General features: G+C 39.2%; 1 protein-coding gene across 2 annotated transcripts in view; it reads right to left on the bottom strand.

Annotated features, from left to right (window-relative positions):
- Positions 1 to 22,644, bottom strand: part of SLC26A5 (solute carrier family 26 member 5) — a 52,793-nt gene that overhangs the window by 17,594 nt on the left and 12,555 nt on the right. For both annotated transcript variants that reach the window (XM_037837469.1, XM_037837470.1), the window contains exons 3-8: positions 13,487 to 13,692; positions 11,572 to 11,711; positions 4,489 to 4,599; positions 3,103 to 3,269; positions 2,420 to 2,584; positions 33 to 185 (exon numbers count right to left, since the gene is read on the bottom strand). In XM_037837469.1, coding sequence (XP_037693397.1) covers positions 33 to 185; positions 2,420 to 2,584; positions 3,103 to 3,269; positions 4,489 to 4,599; positions 11,572 to 11,711; positions 13,487 to 13,638 — 888 coding nt within the window. In that variant the 5' untranslated portion in view covers positions 13,639 to 13,692. The remainder of the gene's footprint in view (positions 1 to 32; positions 186 to 2,419; positions 2,585 to 3,102; positions 3,270 to 4,488; positions 4,600 to 11,571; positions 11,712 to 13,486; positions 13,693 to 22,644) is intronic.

Below are 22,644 nucleotides of genomic sequence, written 5' to 3'. Positions count from 1 at the left end.
GTTGAACAGGTCATCATTTTGAGTTGACTTACCGCAAAAAACTCTAAAGGAATGGGTGCCGGCAATTTTTCTTTAAATCTCTCATTAAACTCCTTGCCACCCAACAGCAAACCAAAAACCATCAGCCCGACGCCTAGGGAACATACGTTGAGGTTTTTAACATTCTGCAACACAGCAACTGTACTCTGTAACACAGTAAACACTGGATGTTTATATCAAGAAATTGCCCCTGAATCAACAGAGACTCTCTAGTGCCCTAATTCAGACCAGCCGTTCTGTTATTGGGCACTTCTAGTTAAAAGTGCTAATGTTGAAATCTCTCTCCTTGTAGCTTCTACCAGTTAGGAGGCATTTTTACTCAATAATACAATTCTATAGTTGTAATTCTTATCCAATAATTCTGTAGGTTGTTTTTTTTTTTAAACTATTCTGAAATGCTTTCAAACTTACAGGACAGGTAGAAAAACAATACGACCATCACTGGGGAACTCTAACATACCTCTATACCTCCAGATATCCAGATTTACTAATTTTAACATTTTGCCATGTTTGCCTATTGTTCCAGTTATCTGTCCATCAATCTATTAATCCATCTATCAATCCATTTTCTGAACCCTTGAGTACCGGTTGTATACATCATGCTTTCTGAACACTTAACACTGCCATTACATTTCCTAAGAACAAGGATATTCACTTATATATATCCATCTTAAGTAAAGATATCAAGTTCAAGAAATTTTACATTGATTTAAAGCCTACAGTCCGTATTCCAGTTTTTCATATGTCCCAATAATTTCCTTTTGAGCTTTCTCTCCTCCCTTGTTAGACCATGTCCAGGATCATGGATTACCTTTGTCATTGTCCCCTTATGGTGCTGATACACTGATGTCCCAGTGAGTATTATAAAATTCAGAAAAGTAACCCTGAAAGTGAGTCCTGAGCAGTAGGAAAGAATTAGGGGGGCAACAGCACTACATTAATCAAAAAATAAACACAGAGAAAAGCTTTCAGGAGCTGAAAGAGGGAGAAATGGTCATTAGCAGATGAAAGAGAACTCAGGTGGGCTTTGAAGTCAAGTGAATGCTGATGTCTGCAAAGGAGACCAGGAGAGCCAGAGAAGAAAGGCACGTAATTATATCCTGTGGTTGCAGTCTGGGCACTCCAAATACAGTCAGTTCTCCCATGAAACTCAGGAAAACAGACTCTCCACTAAGCTCAGACCACATATCGTTTCCCATGACATGCCTACAGTGTACTCAGAGTAACTGCATGTTGCATTTCTCTTTGTGACAAGGCATTTAGAGAAATCTATGTTACTGGCTATTACCAGCACTAAGAATTTTTAGGGGATGTTCCTACAGTTTTATTCCATTCTAATAAAAGTCTCAATTTAAATGTCACTTCCTTGTTGTCAGTTCCTATTCAACTTTCACAGCAAACATATCTTTTCCTCACAGCACTTAACATCATTTGTAATAGATTACATATTTATATGATGAATGGTTTTTTATCCATCTGTCTTCCCATTGGACTGAAAGCTCCTAGAGCGCAAGGGCCATATCTGCTTGGCTCACTGCAGCATTTCAGTCCCCAGCATGTGCCTAGGTACAGTGTGGATATTTAATATACCTACAAAGGCTAGTGGCCTTTCTTTCCAAGGATAGCTTTAGTAGCATCACATAAGTTTTAATGTGTAGTATCTTCACTGTCATTTGGTTCTAATTATTTCATATTTCCTCTTTATTCATGGGTTACTTAGAATTTTTTTTTTTGTTTCCAAAAGGGTAGGTATTTTGATGCTATATTTAATTACTGATTACTAATGATACTGCACTGTGTGAAAAAATATTGAGTTTTCAGAATTTGTGACATGATCAGTTGTTGTCATGTTCCATATGTACTTGCAAATAATTTCTATTTTCTCTGTGCTGGGTACAAGGGTTTATCTATATTTTATTAAACTGGTTAATTGTGTGAGTAAAATTTTTTATTTCCTTATGTATTTTTTTCTTGTCTGCTTGAATTTGCACTGTTTGAAAGAGCTCTGTTCTCTACTATGCTTTTAAATTATTTGTTAGTTCCCAAAGAGAACATAATTTGGTTTTAAGAAAAGTGGTCTCTCCAGCTAATTAGGGTTAAGGAGCAGCCACCAAGTAAAGACTTTAAAAAAATTCCTTGTAAAGTAGGCAGCATCCCATATTAATAAAATAGGATTTCAGGTTTAATTCTCCTTGTAGTGCTTTTCTCAGAAAAGCCTAAGAATAACTGAATAGTTTCTCTTTTATAGAAATTCTTGGATAAAAAGAAAAATGAGACTTGAAGGTAAAAGAGATATAGAGAGGAGGGAGGGAGAAACAAACAAACAAACAAACAAACAAGGACAAATGAGCACCAGTAAGTCAGGAAGTTGCTTACTTACATACACCACTGAAAAGATCCCACTGTGCCGCTTTGTTTTAACTCCAAACAGGTATTTAAGCATGGAGGTGAAGACATGCACAGCTGCCGCGGTGGTAAACCCACGGACCAGAGGTTCTGTGAGATATATGGCCACAAATCCAAACCTACAGACACCTAGGCAAAACTATTTTTTTTTAATGACAAAAAACAAATAAATCACATGACAGGTCAACAAGTTATAACCAACAGAAAATATTACAAAGCTTCTTCCTGGATCGCTTTCTAGCACTACACATTTGTACCTACAGCAGTTAAGTAACCAACAAATCAATCACTGGCTATAGAGAAAACAACGCAAGGTTGAGAGTGGCTCAGAGCCCCAAAAAGCACTGGTCAGCGCTTGTACCTTCTCATGTCCCAAGACCAGGGAGCATGATCACTTGCTGTTCCTTCCAAGCTGTTTCAAGCTTGTCTTGCTTTTGGGGTCTCTAAGGTACCCAATCAAAGCTTGCTAGTTGCTCACAATACCAGTGGTAAATAGGCATGCAGTAGAGCTGGTGCTTGCAGCGTGCTATGAACCCTGAGCTCTGGATTTTTGCTGGCTGACCCTGTCACCATGTAGTAAGACCCGCCAAGAGTGCTTTGATAGAAAATTTATTACACGAACAAATGAAAGCCCATTTCTCCATTTTTGAGTTTTACCTGAATGATTCCTGAAAGTAAAGTCACAGACATGGCGACTTTTACCCTCAAGGCATCTCTTGCTTCTGTACCATTGGTTGCATTTACTCCTCCTGGAATTACTATATCATCTGGTACTAATCGAACAGCCACACCACCAATCATCAGGCTAATGACAGCAAAAGGACCTGAAATAATGAAGCATTATGATCACTGTTAGGAACTTAAGGACACTGTTTTTAGTGTATCTAATTTGGTTCTTGCCAATAAGGCCAGAGATATCATCTTTGAATTAAGTCACCTTTGAAATAAAATTGTGTGGCTATCCCTTTAGCATACTGTTCTTGGTGTGTACGTAATTTGTGTGTGGCAGATTGTATTTTCCAAAAATGACCACAAGAACATCTTCCATCTTATATACTTTTCTGGGACTTTGATAGTTCCCCATCTAGAGGTGAAGTTTGTTCTTTTCTCCTTGAATCAGGGTGGGCTTTTGACTCACTAATAACCAAATCAGTGTACCAGAAGTGACACTGTGTGACTTTCAAGGCCAGGTAATAAAGGGTAATACTGCTTCTGCCTTGAGAGCTGTAATAATTGGGCTGGATCCCTGAGCCACCATGTACAAGGCGGCCCAAACCAGGCCATGCGGAGAAACCCTGGAACTATATGGAGAGAGAGAGAGAGACAGAGACAGACAGAGACAGAGACAGAGATATTCAGCTACCTCTCAGCTGCTCCAGCTACCATCTGACTCTCAGCTGCATAAGAGACCCTGAACCAGAACCATTGGCCAGATGAGCCCTTCTAGAACACCTGACCCAAAGAAACTGTGAGAGATAATAAAATGATTGTTGTTGTTTTAAGGTTTGGGGTATTTGTTACACAGCAATAGACAGCTGAAACATTGTGTGTGTGTGTGTGTGTGTGTGTGTATGTACTGGTGGTAGCCTCAGGCAGCACAAACACTATTATGAAATCCAGATGCATCTGATCCTAAATAGACTAAAGAGAAAACATCTACAATTCAGAATCTAAATGTAATACAAATCTAATACATGCACAGGAATTAGGAACCTGAAGTGCCATTGTTAAAACAAAATTTTAAAAAGCTAGACACAAGCAAATTGTATTATCAAGTAAAGCATTTCACTTCAGATTTCAACAACTGAACTTTTTACACAAGGATATTGTCTCTTTTGATTATCCCAAGATTATAACAAAACTATTAGTTCTAGGAACCTTGGGGTAGGGGCGAGCTATTTTTTTAAAGCACCTATTGTGTATGCAATAATAATAAGCAATTATTAAACAGATGTTATAATAAGAGCAATGCTATTTCTTTGGCATACTACAAAGCTTGGAAATCCAAAGGAAGAGTACTAAAATATCAAATATAAGCTTTACCTATGGATATGTGTCTGGAGGTTCCAAAAAAACAATACATGATAACAGGGTAAAATGAAGAGTACAGGCCAAACACCGGAGGGACAGCTGCCAACATTGCAAAGGCTAAACCTGTGGGATTAAAAACCAAAGAGAAATGGAGAGTTCGTTAGGAAACAGAGGGGTTGCATGTATTTTCCTTTTGGTTCTTTATCTCTAATGAGCAAGTGAAAACCACTTTAATTTAAATTTATGCGATTTAACCTGCCCACACTTCCACTCCAATCCTACATGTAATCCTACTTTTGTGCTTGCAGAACCCAGGCAGAGACAGTTTACTTGCTACCTCCTTTTCTACCAGGGAGTGGCTTTTTTTCTAGTTTATTCTCTCACAAATTAGATGTGCTACTTTGGATCTATTATGTCCCCCAGAAAAGCCACGTTCTTTAACGCAATCTTGTGGGGTCAGACTTATTAGTGTTTGATTAGGGTGTGACCTGTTGATTAGATTATTTCCACGGAGGTGTGGCCCCACCCATTCAGGGTGGGCCTTGATTGGTTACTGGAATACTTAAGAGAGTTCAGGAGCAACACTGGCCCTGACACTTAGAGATGCTTGGAGATGAGGACAGAAGGATGTTTGGAGATGCTAAGCTCCAAGGACGTTTGGAGATGAAGCCCAGAGTCTGCTCCAGAGAAGCTAACAGAAGACCCCAGATGCTTAGAGAGAAATGACCTAGGAGAAAGAAGCACGGAAACACAGGAGTTAAGAGCTGACATTTTGGAAAAAAGCCATTTTGAAACACAACCTGGGAGCAAAGGACCAGCAGACGCCAGCCACGTGCCTTCCCAACTGACAGAGGTGTTCTGGATGCCATCGGGCTTTCTTCAGTGAAGGTATCCTCTTGTTGATGCCTTAGTTTGGACACTTTTATGGCCTTAGGACTGTAAATTTGTAACTAAATAAACCTCCTTTATAAAAGCACATCCATTTCTGGTATTTTGCATAACAGCAGCTCTAGCAAACCAGAACAGATTTTGGTACCAGAGAAGTGGGATTGCTGCTGAGTTTGCAAATATGTTGGAACAGCTTTATAAATGGGTAAGGGAAAGATTCTGGAAGAACTGTGAGGAGCTTGATAGAAAAGGCCTAGACTGCTTTAAAGATACTGTTGGTAGAAATATGGACTCTAAAGATACTTCTGATGAGGTCTTAAACAACTGGAAGAAAGGCAATCTTTGTTTTAAAGTGGTGGAGAATTTGGTAAAATTGAGCCCTAGTGTCAGATGGAAGGCAGAATTTGAAAGCAATGAGCTGGGATACTTAGCTGAAGAGATCTCCAAACTAAGTGTGGAAAATGCAGCCTGGCTTCTCCTTGCAGCTTATCATAAAATGTGAGAGGAAAGAGAAAAGCTGAGAACTGAACTCTTGGGTACAAAGAAACCAGAAATTGATGATCTGGAAAACTCTGGGCTCCCAGAAAGTGAAACCCCAGAGGATAGTGCACTATGTGAAGTTTAATAAACCTGGAATCAGCCAGCCATTTCAGTACAAGCCAGGACTGGAGATGGACTTATCAGAAATGATTTGTGGAAAGTCCTATTGTCTGAACTACAACCACATGACCAGTTACAGAAATGAGGACTGTGATATATTTAAGTTATAGGATATCAAGTTTAAGAGTGAATGGAACCCAAGCAAGGACTTGTACCCTATTCTGGAGATATTTAGTGTGTTTCTGGTTGTACACAGGACAGCTGTGTATTGTTAGACAAAACAGATGTCTGTTATTGTGTTCTATTTAGAGATTAAGTACAGTTTAAGATGACATGTATAGGTGCCAAGTTGACAAGGGGTGGATTGTGATGGTTAGCTTCATATGTCAACTTGGCCAGGTGGTAGTAGTCAGTTGTCTGATCAAGAAAGCATTGGCTTAACCATTACTGCAAGGACATTTGTGGCTGGTCAATAAACCAGAAGGCTGATATATTAAATCATCAGTCAACTGATTTCATCTGTGGCTGATTATATCAAGAAGGGAGTGGCTTCCACAATGAGAAAATTCAATCAGTTGGATTTAATCCAATCAGTTGAAAACCTTTAAGGGAGAAGAGAGAGAGAGCCTTCAGTCACTCTTCAGTCAGCCAGCTCCTCCTCGGAAGTTCATCAAGGACATTCATCGGAGTTGCCAGCTTGTGGTCTATCCTACGGAATTTGGACTCATGTGTCCTGACCTACGGAGTTTGGACTCGTGCAACCCCACAGTTGTGTGAACACTTTTATAAAATCTCATATTTACAGATAGCTCCTGTTGGTTCTGTTTTCCTACAAAAACCCTAACTAATATATTAGCTAAGGCAGAAAATGTCTTACTTGACAGGTGCATTTGTAATTTGGTGCTGATGCCCAAATGCTGGCTCTTCCACTAATGGGGTGTTCTCTCTCTTCAATTAGGAACTCCCGTGCGACTATTCCCCGGCCAATGCAATGGCCCCTCCCCCAGACCCTAAGATTCTTCCCTCGGCCCCTTATCTATTAGAAGGCACACCAGGATCTTTCTCCTAGCAGATGCTCTTCCTGTAGGCAGTCTTCTTAGGCAGAGTATCTTTCAGATGAGCAAAGCCTGATTACCACCCAGAGAGCCCAGCTGTCCTTTACCCCGAAGTAAAAACTTACTGTGCTTTACCCCCAAGAAACTCTGGCATGCAGAGAGCCACATGAAGGGCTCTCTCTTCATTCTGCTATCACTACATCTGCAGACTTATTTTTTTTCATGCAAGAATTAGGCAGCAGTCTCTACAAACTCCAGGGGACACTTGTTCAAACATTCTGAGTGGTTCTCTTGCAGTCTTTCCTCACCTGATGTTAGCTGGAGGGGAAATACATAGATAGAGTTTTCATCTCTCTCAAAAAATTCCCATTTCAAATCTTGTATATCAGTTTCCTGCTCCCCGCTCAGTCTGTTGAAGTAATGGACTAAGGGTCACCTAGAGACCTGGCGTCTCATTCACTGGTTGTTTTGCATAGGTGGTCTGGAGTCAATCTTGAGAATGTGTAGGCAACAAACACATTTTGTTCACAGTTTGGGGACATCAGCCCAAATTCTGGGACAATTAGGAAACTCTCACTTAATGTGCTCTTAGGTTGAGAAGAAAAATACTTTAGCAAAAGAAGAGATGGGAAAACATCTTTATTTCATATGTAATAACATGGTCACTCTAATGTCTTTTTTTAAAAAAAATAAATTTTATTTCTAGCAAAGAAATGCATGTGCCTAGTTTAAAATTCAAGCAGCAGTAACAGCTCTTAGGAAAACCAGCATTCTTCTGCCTTATCCTTTTCCATCTCCAGGTTCCATTCCTCAGGAGCAATCACTTCCAACTCTTTTAGCTGTTTTTCGGCTAAAATGTTTATCTCCATTTTTCTAAATCAGTGATTCTTAACTGGGGACAATTTTGCTCCGTTGATTATCATGACTGTGGGTGGGGATGCTAGGGGCATTCAGTGGGTAGAGGTCAGGAAGGATGCTAAACGTCCTACAATGCACAGAACAGGTCCCCACAACAAACACTGTCAGTGGTGCTGAAGTTGAGAAACCTTGTTCTAAATAATGTTTGCATTGTTATTTCTTAATTTATCAATTTTAGATACAAACTGCTGAGTTTCTATCATGCCTGCCTTTTCAGCTTTTTCTTAGTTACATCATAATTATGTGACCTGTTTTGTTTTTCTTCCTAGCAAGTTTTGGGATCTTCTATTTCTCCCTGTTATTATGATATTTTACCAAGATGTGCCTTATTGTAAGTTATTTTTTTCATTTATTCTGCTGAGTATATAATGAGTACTCTCAGTCAAAAACTCAAGTTTTTCTTTGAATTATTCTTTGATAATTTCCCTTCTTTCCTCCCTCCCGTCTTTCTTTTTTCTTTCGCTCGCTCTCTTTCTTTCTTTCTTGAACTCCTAATGGATTGAGGACCAATCCTCTGGTGTTCTTATCTTTCCTCTTTTATCTGTTCACTTATTTATCTTCCTCTACTTTATCTTCCAACCCTTCCACTGAATATTTTATTCCAGTTATCATATTTTTAATTTCTAAGAGGTCTTCCTTATTCTCTGAATGCTTTTTTTAAGATAGCATCCTGTTCTTGTTTCATGGATTCAGTTTGTTTTTATATCTTACTGAGGATATTATAGTTTTAAAAATTTTAATTTTGTCCTATTCCTTTTTTTCTGTTTGGTTTGGTCTCTGTCTTTCTAGAAGCTTCATGTGCACTGGCTCACCCTGTTTCTGATGGGCTTCACTGTAGGGCACCTTGGTGGCCAGCCAGCGTTTCCACTGGGAGGCCCCCAGTTGTCCTTAGAGGCCTTTTTTCTGGGTACAGTTCACATTTCATCTTGGGCTATGTCTCATCACAGGCACTTTGTAACTGAGCAGGGTGAGGGGATGAGCCTTTGTATTTTGTTTTCCACAATATAATTAAAAACCATCACTTCTTTCTCTTTCCTCTCTACTTCTTTCCTTCCTTCCTTCCTCCCTTCCTCACATTCTTCCTCCCTGTTTCTTTACTTCTCAATTAGCTGCATAAAAAAAAGCTCACAGTTCAATATTCAGACTTTTACTGAATCCTCTTATATCTCTCAGTATTTTCACCTTCCCATCCTCTGTAGGGTGTACGTGTGGGGACCTGAAGGACTGAATTCTTACATGGATTTTCAACCAATCCCCTTGCTTTTTTGCCCTCTGCCTGACTCCCATCTTTGACGATACTGGAGTCTCCAATTTCTCACCCTTCCCAGTGTCCCACAGGGCAGGCACCTAAATTTCAGCTTCCTCCACTCTGATAATACAGTTGTCACTTGTCCATCTGCTTGCTGTCTTTTTCTTTTTTTTTATTTCTGCTCCACTGTGTCTCTCTCATTCTCTTTGTCCTTGCTAGTTTAGAGCATTTTTCCCTCCTTTACTTTCATTTTAGAGGGATTTAAAATGAATTAGAGATAAAAGCACATATTAAATCTGTCATGCTTAATCAGAAGTTTTCTTTTTACAATTTAAATCATTTATCAACCCCAAGAAATGCACTATGTTTCCTCTTAGATCTCTGTCTCTGCTATATTTTGTCTTTCGGTGTCTCTCCTCATTTCCTGGTGAGGAGAGACAATACCTTTCCACACAGGATTGACTGTGGGATGGTTTAAGGCTCTCAGCAGCTCTGACCTACTGGACTATTCCCTGTTTTGAAATAATTTCTTCATTTCTGTAATATCACACGCTCCTGTCTGTCCTTCCCCCTGTCCAGACACTTCTTTTGAGTCTCTTCTGCTGTTTCCTTCTTCTCTATTTTGTCTTTAATGTTGGACAGAGCTTGTTTGTGGCTTCCTTCTCTTTTCACTCCACATTCTCTCCCTAGATGGTCTTGTCTGGTGCCATGATTTAAAGGCCACCTATATGCCAGCAATTCTCAGATTTATATCTGTATAAATTCATATCTGTAGCCCATGCCTCTTTTTGGGGGCCACCACATATTAAATATGAAATGCCCACTTGTCTATCTCACAAGCCTCTCAAATTTAACATGCCCAAAACCTATCCTTCAATTTGATTCTCCTGTTGCATTTGGCATCTCCATCCATCAGGTGCTTAAACTGGAAACCTGGAAGCTATTCTTGACCATTGCTTGTCCTCACTGTCCCACATCTGACTCCTCAGCCCAGAAACATTAAAGCAACTCTTGACATGCCCCTCTTCATCATTTTCCACAAACAAATCCAACAAGTTCTCCTGATTTTACTTACAAAACACATCATGATATCTTTCCGATTCTTTCCATTTTCACAGCTATTTCACAGCTACCACCCTAGTTCGAGATGGAAGGATGCCAACTGGTCGAACATAAGCTTGTGGAATGGCATTTAGTGAAACCCAACTAGGTAAAATCTGGAGGATTTTTTTGTGCTGAGTTGATAAAGGTTCACTCACCCATCTGCTAAGTCATTTGCTCTATTTTGTCATCAAATGTGACTGAAGGCCAGTTTAGCTTGCTCCCTGTTTCAGATGCTGTGCTGCCCTTGTTTGCTCCTCGTCCTGCCCTGGCCTCTGCCTTTGAATCTGTTCCTCTCTCTATTCTGGGGGTAATGGTGCCAAATGGCTGTGGAAAACTGCCCTAAACTTGGCTTAAGGCTTTTGTCTAGTAGATTTTAGGAAATCAGAGATTTGGAAAATTAAAAACTCAATTAAATGATCATTAGGGGGATTGATTTTTGGAAAATGATCATTTGGGGATTAATGTCTGGGAAAATGGCTAGAAGAGAACAGATTTTTGGGCACCTGACCTACGTTGTCTAAGCCCTTAACACCTTTTTCCTACAACGAGCCACTGTCACCTCTAACTGGCATCTCCACATTCATTCGGGTGCCCTTTCCTTCCACCCACTCCATTATCCACACAGCATTACGGAGTAAACCCATTATGTCACTGCCTACTTATAGCTCTCTGAAAACTTTGCAGTGTGCTCAGGCTAAAATCCCAAATGTCCTGACAAGGCTCTGCAGGACTGCCCCTGTCCACCACACCAGCCATTCCCATTATTGGTAATAAAAATACTCATGGGCTTTTATTTGTTCCATGTTTCTCTCCTTATCAGAAAGCCAGGCAAGTGCTCAATAAATAAAGATGACTAAATCAATATTTTCTTAAATTCTTATACCATAAATAAAATCACAGGGCTACAAAGAAACTCAGTATATCATGGCTCCTTATAGTCAGATTATGGACTTAGAAGTCAAGAACCTTAACCACAAGCACCACAACAAAATGTTGATTGAGTGATGACTTGAAAGAGGTAAGGCAATGCCTGGACAGTTCCTTAAGGCATTGATCTGCAGATGTATCACTATTTTCTATTACTAATATCCCTGGGGCTTTTTGAGAGTTAAAAGTTTAGTTTCTGAACAATCCTTTGAGACAGGTAAAGGTTATCAGAATAAAATAAAAATATGATTTTACAATCATGATGAAATAAGCAAAAAAAAAAAAAAAAAAAAGGTGAAGCAATATTTGAGGAGATGTAGCAAGAAAATAAAAAAGAGAAATAAATACAATAACCTTGAGGAAGCTGAAGCACCCCTGTGCTTATGCCTGAGACCAAGTCACCCAGCACATACTCCTTGAATTTGTACGCTGGTAACCACTTAGTTATGGGTAGGAACATGTAAATGATATTTCTTATCTTCTTAGGAGTACATCTGGGGGGACAAAGAAACACAGAAGTAATTATAAATGAGGACCAGCTCTGTAAAATTCACACCACAGCACTGTTCCTTCCTCAAATCCTGGAGTGATAAGGAAAAACACACAATCGGTGCTGAGAACAACCTTCCACTCAGTAGAAATCAGGGGCAAGGAATGCTGCCTCTTGCATCTTTGTTTCACAGGGATATCTGAACTGGTTCCATGATAATGCTCTACCATTGACTATGAAAAATAAAAGCTTAACTTCAGAGTCATCGAGATATCCCAGAAGCTTTTAATTAAATAGATGAAATCCTTGGTGTACTCCTATGTTGGTGTAAAAGTGAAGTAGGGGAAGTTATTTACCAATTGAGTTAATTTTTGAGGGTGGAACCACTGACCAGCATCTGCCCATTTAGTTTTTCCCTCCTTACAAAATAAAGGAAATTTTATATAGATATTATTCACATGTGTTCAATGCTTTAGGGTCTTTAACAAGGTAAATTCAACACACCATTTGTTACTAGAGTACAGCAGCTGACTGGGTCCATGTCTGGTTGTCTTGGTTGGGTAGGACACCAAGGATGAAACCAAGGCCTTGCATTTAATCCCCATGTGGTCCAATTAGCTTTGCTACACAGACTATGTTTGGGCCTCAGCCAATCCTTTTGCCAGTTTATGCTGTCAATCAAAGACATAACTGTATAATGGTATGGACAGGTGAGCTCCACCACGACCATGACAGCCTCAACTCCTTCTGGTGATCAGCAAGCACTTCATTCCATTCAAAAGGTAACACATTATTGGAGCATGCATGACATTTGACAGAGTGTTGTTAACAATTAAGAGTATCTGGTAGTTAGATAAAGGAAGATTTTGGAAGCAAAACATGAGGCAACTGTGGTAAGAACCATCGATTTGAATGAAACAAACTAGATTTGATACCAGCCCCCTTGTTCAGAAAATTGAGATACTAATAATAGCTATCACTTCTACAGTGTTTGCCACATGCTTTTCATTTATATATGTTCATACATTTAAACCCCTGGTAACCCTATGAGGTAGATGCTATTATTATCCCCATTCTACAGAGCAGGAAACCGAAGCACATAGCTGCTAGGTGGTGGGACCAGGACTAAAACCCAGACAGTTTGGCTCCAGGGTCTACATTTTCAACTTCTTCTGATGATGGTATCTAGAGGGTAGGGTCACTGTGAAGGTCAAATGAGCAAAGATTACGGAAGATGAGGCAGCATTCAGGTAGTCTGGTTTTGAAGTTTGGGAACAATCGATAGGATAAGGTCAGGCCCATGTGCTCTGACATTTCCAGACTTGCAGCAAGCTGTGTAAAGTGCTCTCCAAAATGAAGAGGCGCAGGATGCTTAAGGCCCGTGACAGCTTGTGCTGCAGTACAAGAGTCAGGACACTGGCCAAATTGGGTAGAAGTCAGGGGTGGAAAACAAGACAGAGTGGTTGGAACAATCTTGGGAGACAAGAATAGCAGTGGATATTCTGAAGGTGGGTGGAGAAGTAGGAAATGGGTTGTTTACATAAACCCTTACACAGAAGTAAAGCATAGTAGGAATCCATTTAATATGGTGAAATACATCATGAAGCCTGTGCTCACTCCAATATCTAATCCCTGATCCACTGGGGACAGCTTTGTAAATCACGAAGGTCCATCAGTTATTTTGTTTTCCATTTCAGCAATCAGATTTCCTTTATACATATCTCCTGCTTCTCTCCTAATTGGAAGAGAATGAAGAAAATAGGTTAAAATACCACCTACGTGAATGCCTGTTTCAGCTTATCCCCAATGGAATCCGGAACCTTGTCTTTCTTGTGCAGTCTTTCCTGCAGGACTGGATGACTAAAGATAGGCCTTTCCACACAGTACTTCTGGGTTGCTGCAAGGATTTCATTTTCTTCAGCATGATCCATAGTACTGTGAAATTATTCCTTCAACAGCAGGAGACGAGCATTTCCTTAGTGTCACTAAGGGAGAAAATAAAAACTCCATTTTAGATGCTGAAATCCTATGAAAGCTTATTCCTAAGCATCTCTTCTTGTGGAACTTAAGTTCTTCTGAGGACTATGAACAGCCCAGAAGACCAGTGCTCTGCAAATAGTAGGCACTACTAAATGAAATAAAATCAAAATAAATTTTAAAAACTCGTATATGTTATTTATTCCCTCTGGGGCAGTGAGTGGGTAATTTGTATACTTTTAATAAACGTGCATATTAAATTCAGTGGCTAAATATTGTATCTAGTTGGCTCTAGGTCTGTATGAAGGGAGAAGTGAATCAGGCAGGCTCTGACTTTTTATGTCAAGGGAACAGAAGAGGGGACAAAATCAGTGGGGTAAAGAAACTGAACCCAAGTTTCTGGCAGATATATTAGTTCCCTTTCCAATTCTTTATTCAAGCTGAATTACTCATTAAAATATTTGATGGTTCAGAGATGAGGCTTATCTGTCTCAATAAGGGAAATCCCTAGTGACTTATGTGAGACGCTCCAGGTTAAAAACATCACTGCAATGTTATATTATTGTTTTAAAGTTGACTGTATTGTCATGTGTAAGGCTATTAGCATGGCTGATAATTTTTTTTGCTAAATAGTGACCACTAATATGAATAAAACATGATTAAAAAAAAAACCCATATGTCTATACAGTAGAAATGGGTATAAGAATGTTCATTGCAGCTTTATAACAGTGAAAACTTGGGAAAAAAACAAATGCCTACCTATCTGCAATTGACTGTGTGGTAGAACACTATGTAGCAGTTAAATGAAATGAACAAAATCTACATAGATGAACACTGACAAACTTCAAAAACTTAATTTTCAATAAAAATGCAAGGCACAGAAGAATACTTAGAGAATGCAATTATTTAAACAAAGTTTAAAAACCTATGAAGCGAATGAGGGGGAATGATAAACTAATATGTTCAGATATGTTAATGAGGGTGAAATCAAAGGTATGGGAGTGGATGGGGTGATTACTGTTTGTTAATGGGATTATAAGTATCAGAGCTGCATTGAAGGCAAATAGGTTTAAAGACATATATCCACAGATCAGCACTACAAATATAGATAGGTGCTTGCATGATATACTTCTAAGATACGACACTGATACAGAGAGTTGACAACAGAATGGTATATGGGAAAAATCTACTTATCCCATACTAGGAACTATAATTAATAAGAATACCTTACTAGTACCACACAAATACTAGGGACAAATAATTGAGGGCTGAAAAGAGCTATGGGGTGTTTTGGGTCCTGAGAATTGTTTAAAATGGAGTGATGAGAACTGTACAACTAAGTGATGATAATGTGAGATATGGCTGGATTATCGTGGACATAACGTACGCTATGTGGACTTAGGAACCCCCTGCTTTATAAGTCAAGCCCTCGATTGTGAGGCTTGCTCTGGTGAAACTTATGGTTGTAAAGGGGAGGCTAAGCCCACCTATAATTATGCCTAGGAGTCACCTGCAGAGAACCTCTTTTGTTGCCAAAACGTGGACTTTCTCTTTCTAAGCCTAACTCTACAAATGCATTCATCACCCTCCCCTCGACGTGGGACAGGACCCCCTAAGTGAATGAGTCTCCCAGGCAACATGGGACATGGATTCTGGGAATGAGCCTGATCCTGGCATTGAGAGATTGAGAATGCCTTTTTGACCAAAATGGGGAAAAGAAAGGCAACAAAAAAAGGTTTCAGTGGCTAAGAGATTTCAAATGGAGTTGAGAGGCTGTCCTGGAGATTACTCCTATGCAAGCTTCAGCTAGATATGCCAAATGGCCACAGTATGATAAGCCCAAGTCAACAGTAGTCCCGAAAACCCTAAAGAATACCCAGATCACTATTTCAGACTCTATAAAAGTTTCATTCACTAAGTTTACTCTACAGAAACTTAAATCCTCCAGAGAGCTCCTATGCCAGCTAAGTCCCAAAACCCAGAGAAAATAGCCTCTTCAACAACATCAGCCAGATGCAACCCCTTTCCCATAATGTTGACACCCTTTTCCAACATGAACAAGTTAGGGTGGTCACTGCCTAGACATCCCTGAAGATTGGGAAAGTGATTAAATTAAAGGAAGGCACAGCAACAGACAAGATGGAATTTAACAAAGGATTATGAGTACTGAATCTCTATATCATTTTCTTTTTCTTAGTTGCCAGGGTATTAGAATAGCTAGAAGGAAAGAACAGAAATGGTGGAACTATAACCCATAGCATTCTTTGAAATTTGCTCTATAGCTATTTGTTAAATTGTAATTTGATTGTTATCACCTTTTTCTATATATATTTCACAATAAGGAAATAACGGAAACTATGTTACCGCAACACAACATTTTTGGAAATTTGCTATATAACGACTTGTTAAATCGTACTTTGAAAGTTACAAACCTTTTTGTATATAAGTTATGTTAAACAATAAGGAAATAACTGAAACTGTGGAACTGTAGCCCATAACATTCTTTGAAATTCACTAACTACTTGTTAAATTACACTTGGAAAGTTAGCACTTCTATGTATGTATGTTATATTCCACAATAAAAAATATGATTTAAAAAAGAATAAACCCTAAGAAAACCTATGAGTAGCATATTGCCTCTGGAGAGAAGGGAGGAGGAAACTGGGAAGGGAAAGATGGGGAGCTTCAACTAACGGTATCTGTAATGTTTTATTTTATAAAAAAGAACTGGAGCAAACAGAGCAAAATGTTAAGCTTTGATTAAGCTGGATGATAAGCAGATGATCTTTTGTACTTGCCTGCGTTTGAATTAGGTACTTCATAGTAGAAATTAAATGCAGAATCGCATCACCAACAACTGAACCTCTTGTGCCCAACAAGGTACTGACGGCAGAGGAGTCAGGGAGGACACGGTTAAGTGCCTGGTGATGACCAGGGGGAGGCGTCACTAATCTTGGTCAAAACAAGATTAGCGAAAAGTCAAGCTTCTGCTAAACTAGAATCATATCCAAACTTATCCCAGGCTTGTGTGATCAACTACAAAACATCAGGCAAAATAAATGCCTATCTATACCAAAAAAGGGTTGAAAATTCAAGGACTAAGAATAATAGGAAATGCTAGTGGCAAACGTGACCAAGTACAAACAAGGATGGTAAATTAAATCTGGAGAAAGAGGATTTTGGAGCACAGTCTGGCAAATAAAGATTGAATGTCTTTTGTTTGAGGCTGGCAAGGCTATCTCTCATCTACACTTTTATTGTCACTATAGGACCTCATCATGATATCCAGGAAGGACTGGGCCTATGTATCAAGTTTATTTTTTCCCCCTTTATTAGAGAAGTTGTGCATTTGCAAAGCAATCATGCATAAAATACAGGATTCCCTCAAGTTGAGTTTTGATCCGTAACAAATGCTACCTTGTGGCTTCCACTCACCCCCAACTCCTCCAAAACATTATGCTACAGGCAACATACCCTGATTTTCCTCTGCTGAGTTCCATTCACTCTAAGATGAGGTTTCTTTTCCCTCACTGTCTTCCATTCTCCCCACACCGTACTCATTGTATCTTTCAAAACCCAGTTTGGTCTCTGCTTCTCTAGGAAGCCTTACCTCTAATCCCTCTAGACTGTAAATTCCTTGAGGCAGTACCACACCCTGAACATTTGGGTTCTAGCTCAGTCCTTGTCTCTTAACAGATGCTCAGTAATTGGTGGGCAAATTAAATCTGTAGATTGGTGTATCACAATTGTTGACAATGTATTCTATGCTTCTCTGTTATTTTACATTAGAGAACATAAACCCTGCTTCTATTTTTTGTTGTTGTTTTGTTTGTTTGATGACATCTCCTTCTAGGTCATCTTCTGTCCAATTTCAGAAATTTCTTCCTCCTAGAGCCACTCCACTCAAAGAGAAAAGACAGGCCAGGTAGATCTGAGGGAGGTCTAATAAGAATCAAAGTCTTGTGTTTTTTTCCCTCTTGCAAAAACCATCACCACTGATTTTACTGTTAGCCCACATGCAGGGGCCACCAACCTGTCCAATCACCCTTGAAGTTCCAGTTTCTGCCTCATTCTGAACCCACTGAGTTAGTTTCCATGGGTGGGGCCCCTGCAATGGCATCACTTCGTGTGGCTGTGGAAATGCCTCCCTGTACCCAGGTGTGCGGCGGCCTTCTCTGCGATTTTCAGGGCAGAAGAGTGGGTTTACACTGAAGCATAACAGAGCAAACAAACTGAAGTATTAGACATCTTTTTCCTTATTCTTAAAAGTCTTTTGGCTATCCCAGCATCAGGAATTCCTCAATTACACTCTGAAGGCCTCTTGCCACTCCCTCATTTCTCCTTCTCCTAGAACCTCAAAATTCCTTCTGCTTCTTTAGGCACAGCAATTTTCTGTACTTTTAAAAAGTTCCCCATGAGATTCAGATGGTGAGATAGCAGGTACACAACATACTTAAAACATTGGTTTTCAACTCTGGAGGATCCAGGAATCTCCTCAGGTGCTTTACAAACAAAAACAAACAAACAAACACCAGGGCAAGGGCCACAAAACAGACCAATCAGAGCAGAGCTTCAAGGAGGTGGGGCCGGACACTTTTTTTTTAAAGCAGTCTAAGATGATTCTAAAGAGTGATGTTCAGAATTACTGGTTTATAACTTAACAGAAACAGGTCTCTGAAAAGAGGCACATAGAAAAGACATGAGAAAATAACAAAGAAACATTTGAAAACAAAAGTCAATTACAGACTTTTAGGAAATGATGTAGCAGGGGCATGATTAGAGTGAGATGAGATTATTTTTTAGTGAACTTTATGATATAACACAATACAGTAAAATACAGTATAAATACAGAACAATTTGAAACATGATTTAGCAGTAAAAATGCTATTTTAAATTTGCCATTTTGGTTTAGGTCAGTGATTCTCGTCCCTTGCCGCACACTGGAATCACCTGGGCAGCTTTAAATATTACTGCTGTCTGACTCTCCTGCCAAGGATTCTGATTTAATTGGTCTGGGATGCCAGCTGGGATTGCGAGTTTATGGAGCAATCCAGGTGATTCTAATGTGGAGCCAAGATTCAAAACCACTGACTTAAAGGATGGCAAAAACAAAAACAAAATTAAAAAAAACACAAGCCAACTGAACAACAACAACAACAAAAAATTAAATACAGCATTCATAAATTGTGTGCAAAACATCATATTACTTTCTTTACTTACAAGTAGCTTTGAAATATCTAATAAAATTTACAAAAGGGAGAAACTTCTGGCTTAGTTTTCTCAGCCAAGTCTTGTTCCTATTCTCATATTCTTAAAATGAAAGGGAGTTGTTTGTAGGTGGGTGGTGAGTGCAACATCTGCTAAGCTTGATCCAAATGCAGATTTAGTTGTCACAACCGTTTCATTTGGGGTTTAAATTAGGAGCAAATCTCAAAGAAATTTATATCTCAAACTATTAGATGGGCTTAGGAAAGCATTAGGGTATATATTCTCTGTAGGGTTGCCAGATAAAAAACAGGCATCCTGTACTTTGCTAAATGTAGCGAACCTTGGCCGGTTAAAGAAGAGGCATAGAAAAGAGGGGGTTCCGAGGTATTCTGAAGTGTTAGTTTATAATTGGTTATAACTCATGTCCTCTTTGAGATTTCTGTTAGCAGTTCAGGAATGTCTCACCTGGGAAGAGAGAGTCCTGCTAGGAAGGGTAAGGACTGGAGAGATGTTAGAATGAAAGGCTGTCCTTTGGGGGGACTTTTAATGCTTATCAACAACAATTAAATAATTAAGGTCCTGAAGGCTATCAATAACCATCTTATCAGAGGCAGGGAGGCAAAGTAACCAAGAGCCCAACTCAAAGAGATCAAATGACCAGATTCTTATCTGACAAAGAGCTTCGAGGGTGCTGACTGAAATTATAAATCACCAAGGTGTAAAACTACACAAAATCATCACATGAGAAAAGTCACTTCTAAGTGGCCTAAAGGGAAAAATCTTTTGGAAGGTTTTGAAACAAAAATACTAATGACAGAAAGCCAAATTAACCTAGAGTTCCAAGTCCCTTTTTCTATGAAAGAAGGGATCTTAAAATAGTTCAGAAGATCTTTCATTATAGATTCTTAGACCTGAAAGTGAACCTTGAGGATCAGCCAATTTAATTCCCTCCCTTTTTAGATGAGAAAATGGACTCCTCTCACTCCAAAGATATGTTCAAAACAAACTTGGTATCCTAACCCAAGCAGTCACAATATTTAAAAGACACAGATATTGACAAATACAAACTATAACAAAAGAGTAACATTTTAAATTTCAAACTAAGAGTGAGAATTGATTGCTTGCCAATAATGGAACGCCAATATGATTTTGCAGATTTTGTAGAAAACCGGAAAAGATGTGGATCTCACTCGGTTCTGCATCTCGAGCATCTCAGCTGTTCCACACTGTTATGACAGGTCAACTAGACCAGGTGTTCCCATACCTGGCAGCATATGAGAATCACCTAGGGTGCATAAACCCACCGATTTCCAGGCCCTCTAGAGATTCTGATTTAGTAAATCTTGGATTTGTATTTTTTTAAAAGCTCATGGAGTGAGTCTGATGAGGAACCTGTTGGGATACTAGACTGTGAGCTCCATGAGACAGGAACCCAGTGCCGCTCATTTCTGTACAGTGAATGGCACGTAGGGATCAAAAATGCTTATTGCATGAATATGGAAAAAGAACTTGCCTCTCTGGGTCTTAGTTTCCTCAACTTTAAAATGGTTTCCAGGGGCAGCATTCTGAGAACAGTGTTTGGCAAGTTTGTTCAAAATGCCAATGAAATCTGTGTGCTTACACTAGCTAGAATGATTCAGTTGTCTGAGACAAGTACAGCAACACTTTTCCAAAAAAGTTTGGAAAGTCAGTGAGTATTCTTCACTTTGGACTGGAGGTATCAGAAGAAACCATCTCAGTCAGAGCATCCATACATCTATTCAAAGTAATCAATTTACAGAATTATAATTTATAATTCTAACACTGCATATATTAACGTTTTAATTCCAAGTATGCAAGCATCTGCCCAGCTCCCTATTATCTTTCACAAGCTTTCTCTATGACCATCAACATAGACAAATGACAAAAATAAATGTTACTTATTAAGAACATTTTCAACTCTGCCAGAGCAACAGGATCTAATATTTTTTTTAGAATGAACACAGCATATAGCAAAGGCTTCATGAATTGTAGTCCAGGAAAAAAATATTTTCACTTTATGGTTTTATCAGCTTTTCCTGAAGGCAATTCAAAAAAAGCTGTTTCCACTTCTTTATACTTTTGGGACTCATAGCACAACCAAGATATATTATCTTTTTTGCCTTTTTTAACAATCATTGATTAACTGCAGTGGTCCAATATGTAGAAAGAGCAAATAGCCCTAAAATCTATCCATGCTGGTCCTGAAGGTAGACTGCAAGCTCTGTGAGGGCAAGGACCGTCACCTCCGAGGAGCTGCACACAGTCGGCAGGCAGCAGGCTCCCTGACACGTGCTGACTGAAGCTATTTGGGTGTATTTGAGTGGTGGAGGCCAAGGAGACTGGAGTATTTTGTATGGTGCTCAGGCCATCCTTTCTCTTCTTTATGGTATTTACCCTCCTCCCCTTAAATTCCTCTGCCAAAGGACTCAGATTATAATCCAAGGAGGCAACACCGCGTAATAGGCTTTGGGTTCAGATAGACCTCTGGTTAGAGACCGGAACTGGCACTTGAGAGCTGTATGTTTTTGGAAACATACGTAAGCTTTCTATGCTCTGTTTCCTTAACTCTAAATGGCAGTTAGAAGAAGTCTAGGCCTTGGAGTTCCAAAGACATCAGTTCAAGTCCTGGAGTCCATCACGGCAGGACATCTGGCAAAGTTACTCGACCTCTCTAAGTACAGTGACCACAGGCTCTGCTTTATCCTGTTGCTCAGTGTAATTATTAATTCCAAAAGTGTCCTGGATTAGTTAATAACTTATATGTTACCTTTGGATTTCAACTGTAATACTGAGATAATATTAGAACTTTACCGTAGATCTGTAAGGAATAAATTAGAAAGTGTTTCCACAGTACTTATGGGATGGAGCACACAGTAAGTGCCTAGTAAGTGTGACCATTATTATTACTACCGCAGGCAGCAACTTAATTCATTCAACCTCAGGCTGCTCATTTGTACGTGCGGATAATAATTTTCCTTTATTTTTATTTAATTACCTCTTTGAATAATGTATTTCTATGGATCAAAAATTAATGTATAAAAATAATTACAGTGAATGCTCCCATTCTGTGGCTGGGAGGCAACCTGGTATCACTTTCTTCTGTGTTCTTCAGAGGTATTTTATATGTACACAAGTGGTTATGAATACATATTCTTCTTCCCATGAATGCGAGCATACCTTAACACTTTCTGCACCTTGATTTATCACTTAATATACCTTGGTGTTCTTTCCATATTAGTAAAAAAGGGCTTCCTCATCCTTAAAAAAAAATTTAACAGCTGCATAGTATTCCATTATGTCCTATAATTTAGTCTTAATAGTGCTGCATTGAGGATCAATGTAAGAATAAAAAAAGGCACTTAGAATAAGGTACTAAGCATTTATTTTTTAAAAATCAGGCTCACACATTTCTTTTTACTGTCCTGTTACTCAAGCCTTGGTATCCATTTATTCATTCATCCAATATAAATTCACTGCATCCCTTCTTGCAAGGCTGGCTGTGCTTCAAGATCAATAAGCTATGGTTCATGCTCTGAGGAAACTTGTCTAATGTCTTTGCAGCAATCTGCATCTATTAAGGACTTCTTACATGTGGGTAGGGGCATAAGAATTGATGGAGCATATAGGGGAACAGCAAATTTGGGGAATGGGACCAAGAGACTGTTGACAAGAAAATGCCAACATTTAGGGAATGACATCAAGAACCTCTCATACACAAAGCATGGTACATT

Source organism: Choloepus didactylus, chromosome 5 (assembly GCF_015220235.1).
Source record: "Choloepus didactylus isolate mChoDid1 chromosome 5, mChoDid1.pri, whole genome shotgun sequence".
Classification (NCBI taxonomy): Eukaryota; Metazoa; Chordata; class Mammalia; order Pilosa; family Megalonychidae; genus Choloepus; species Choloepus didactylus.
Note: the sequence above shows the minus strand (reverse complement) of the source record. Positions and strands in the feature narration are given on the sequence as shown.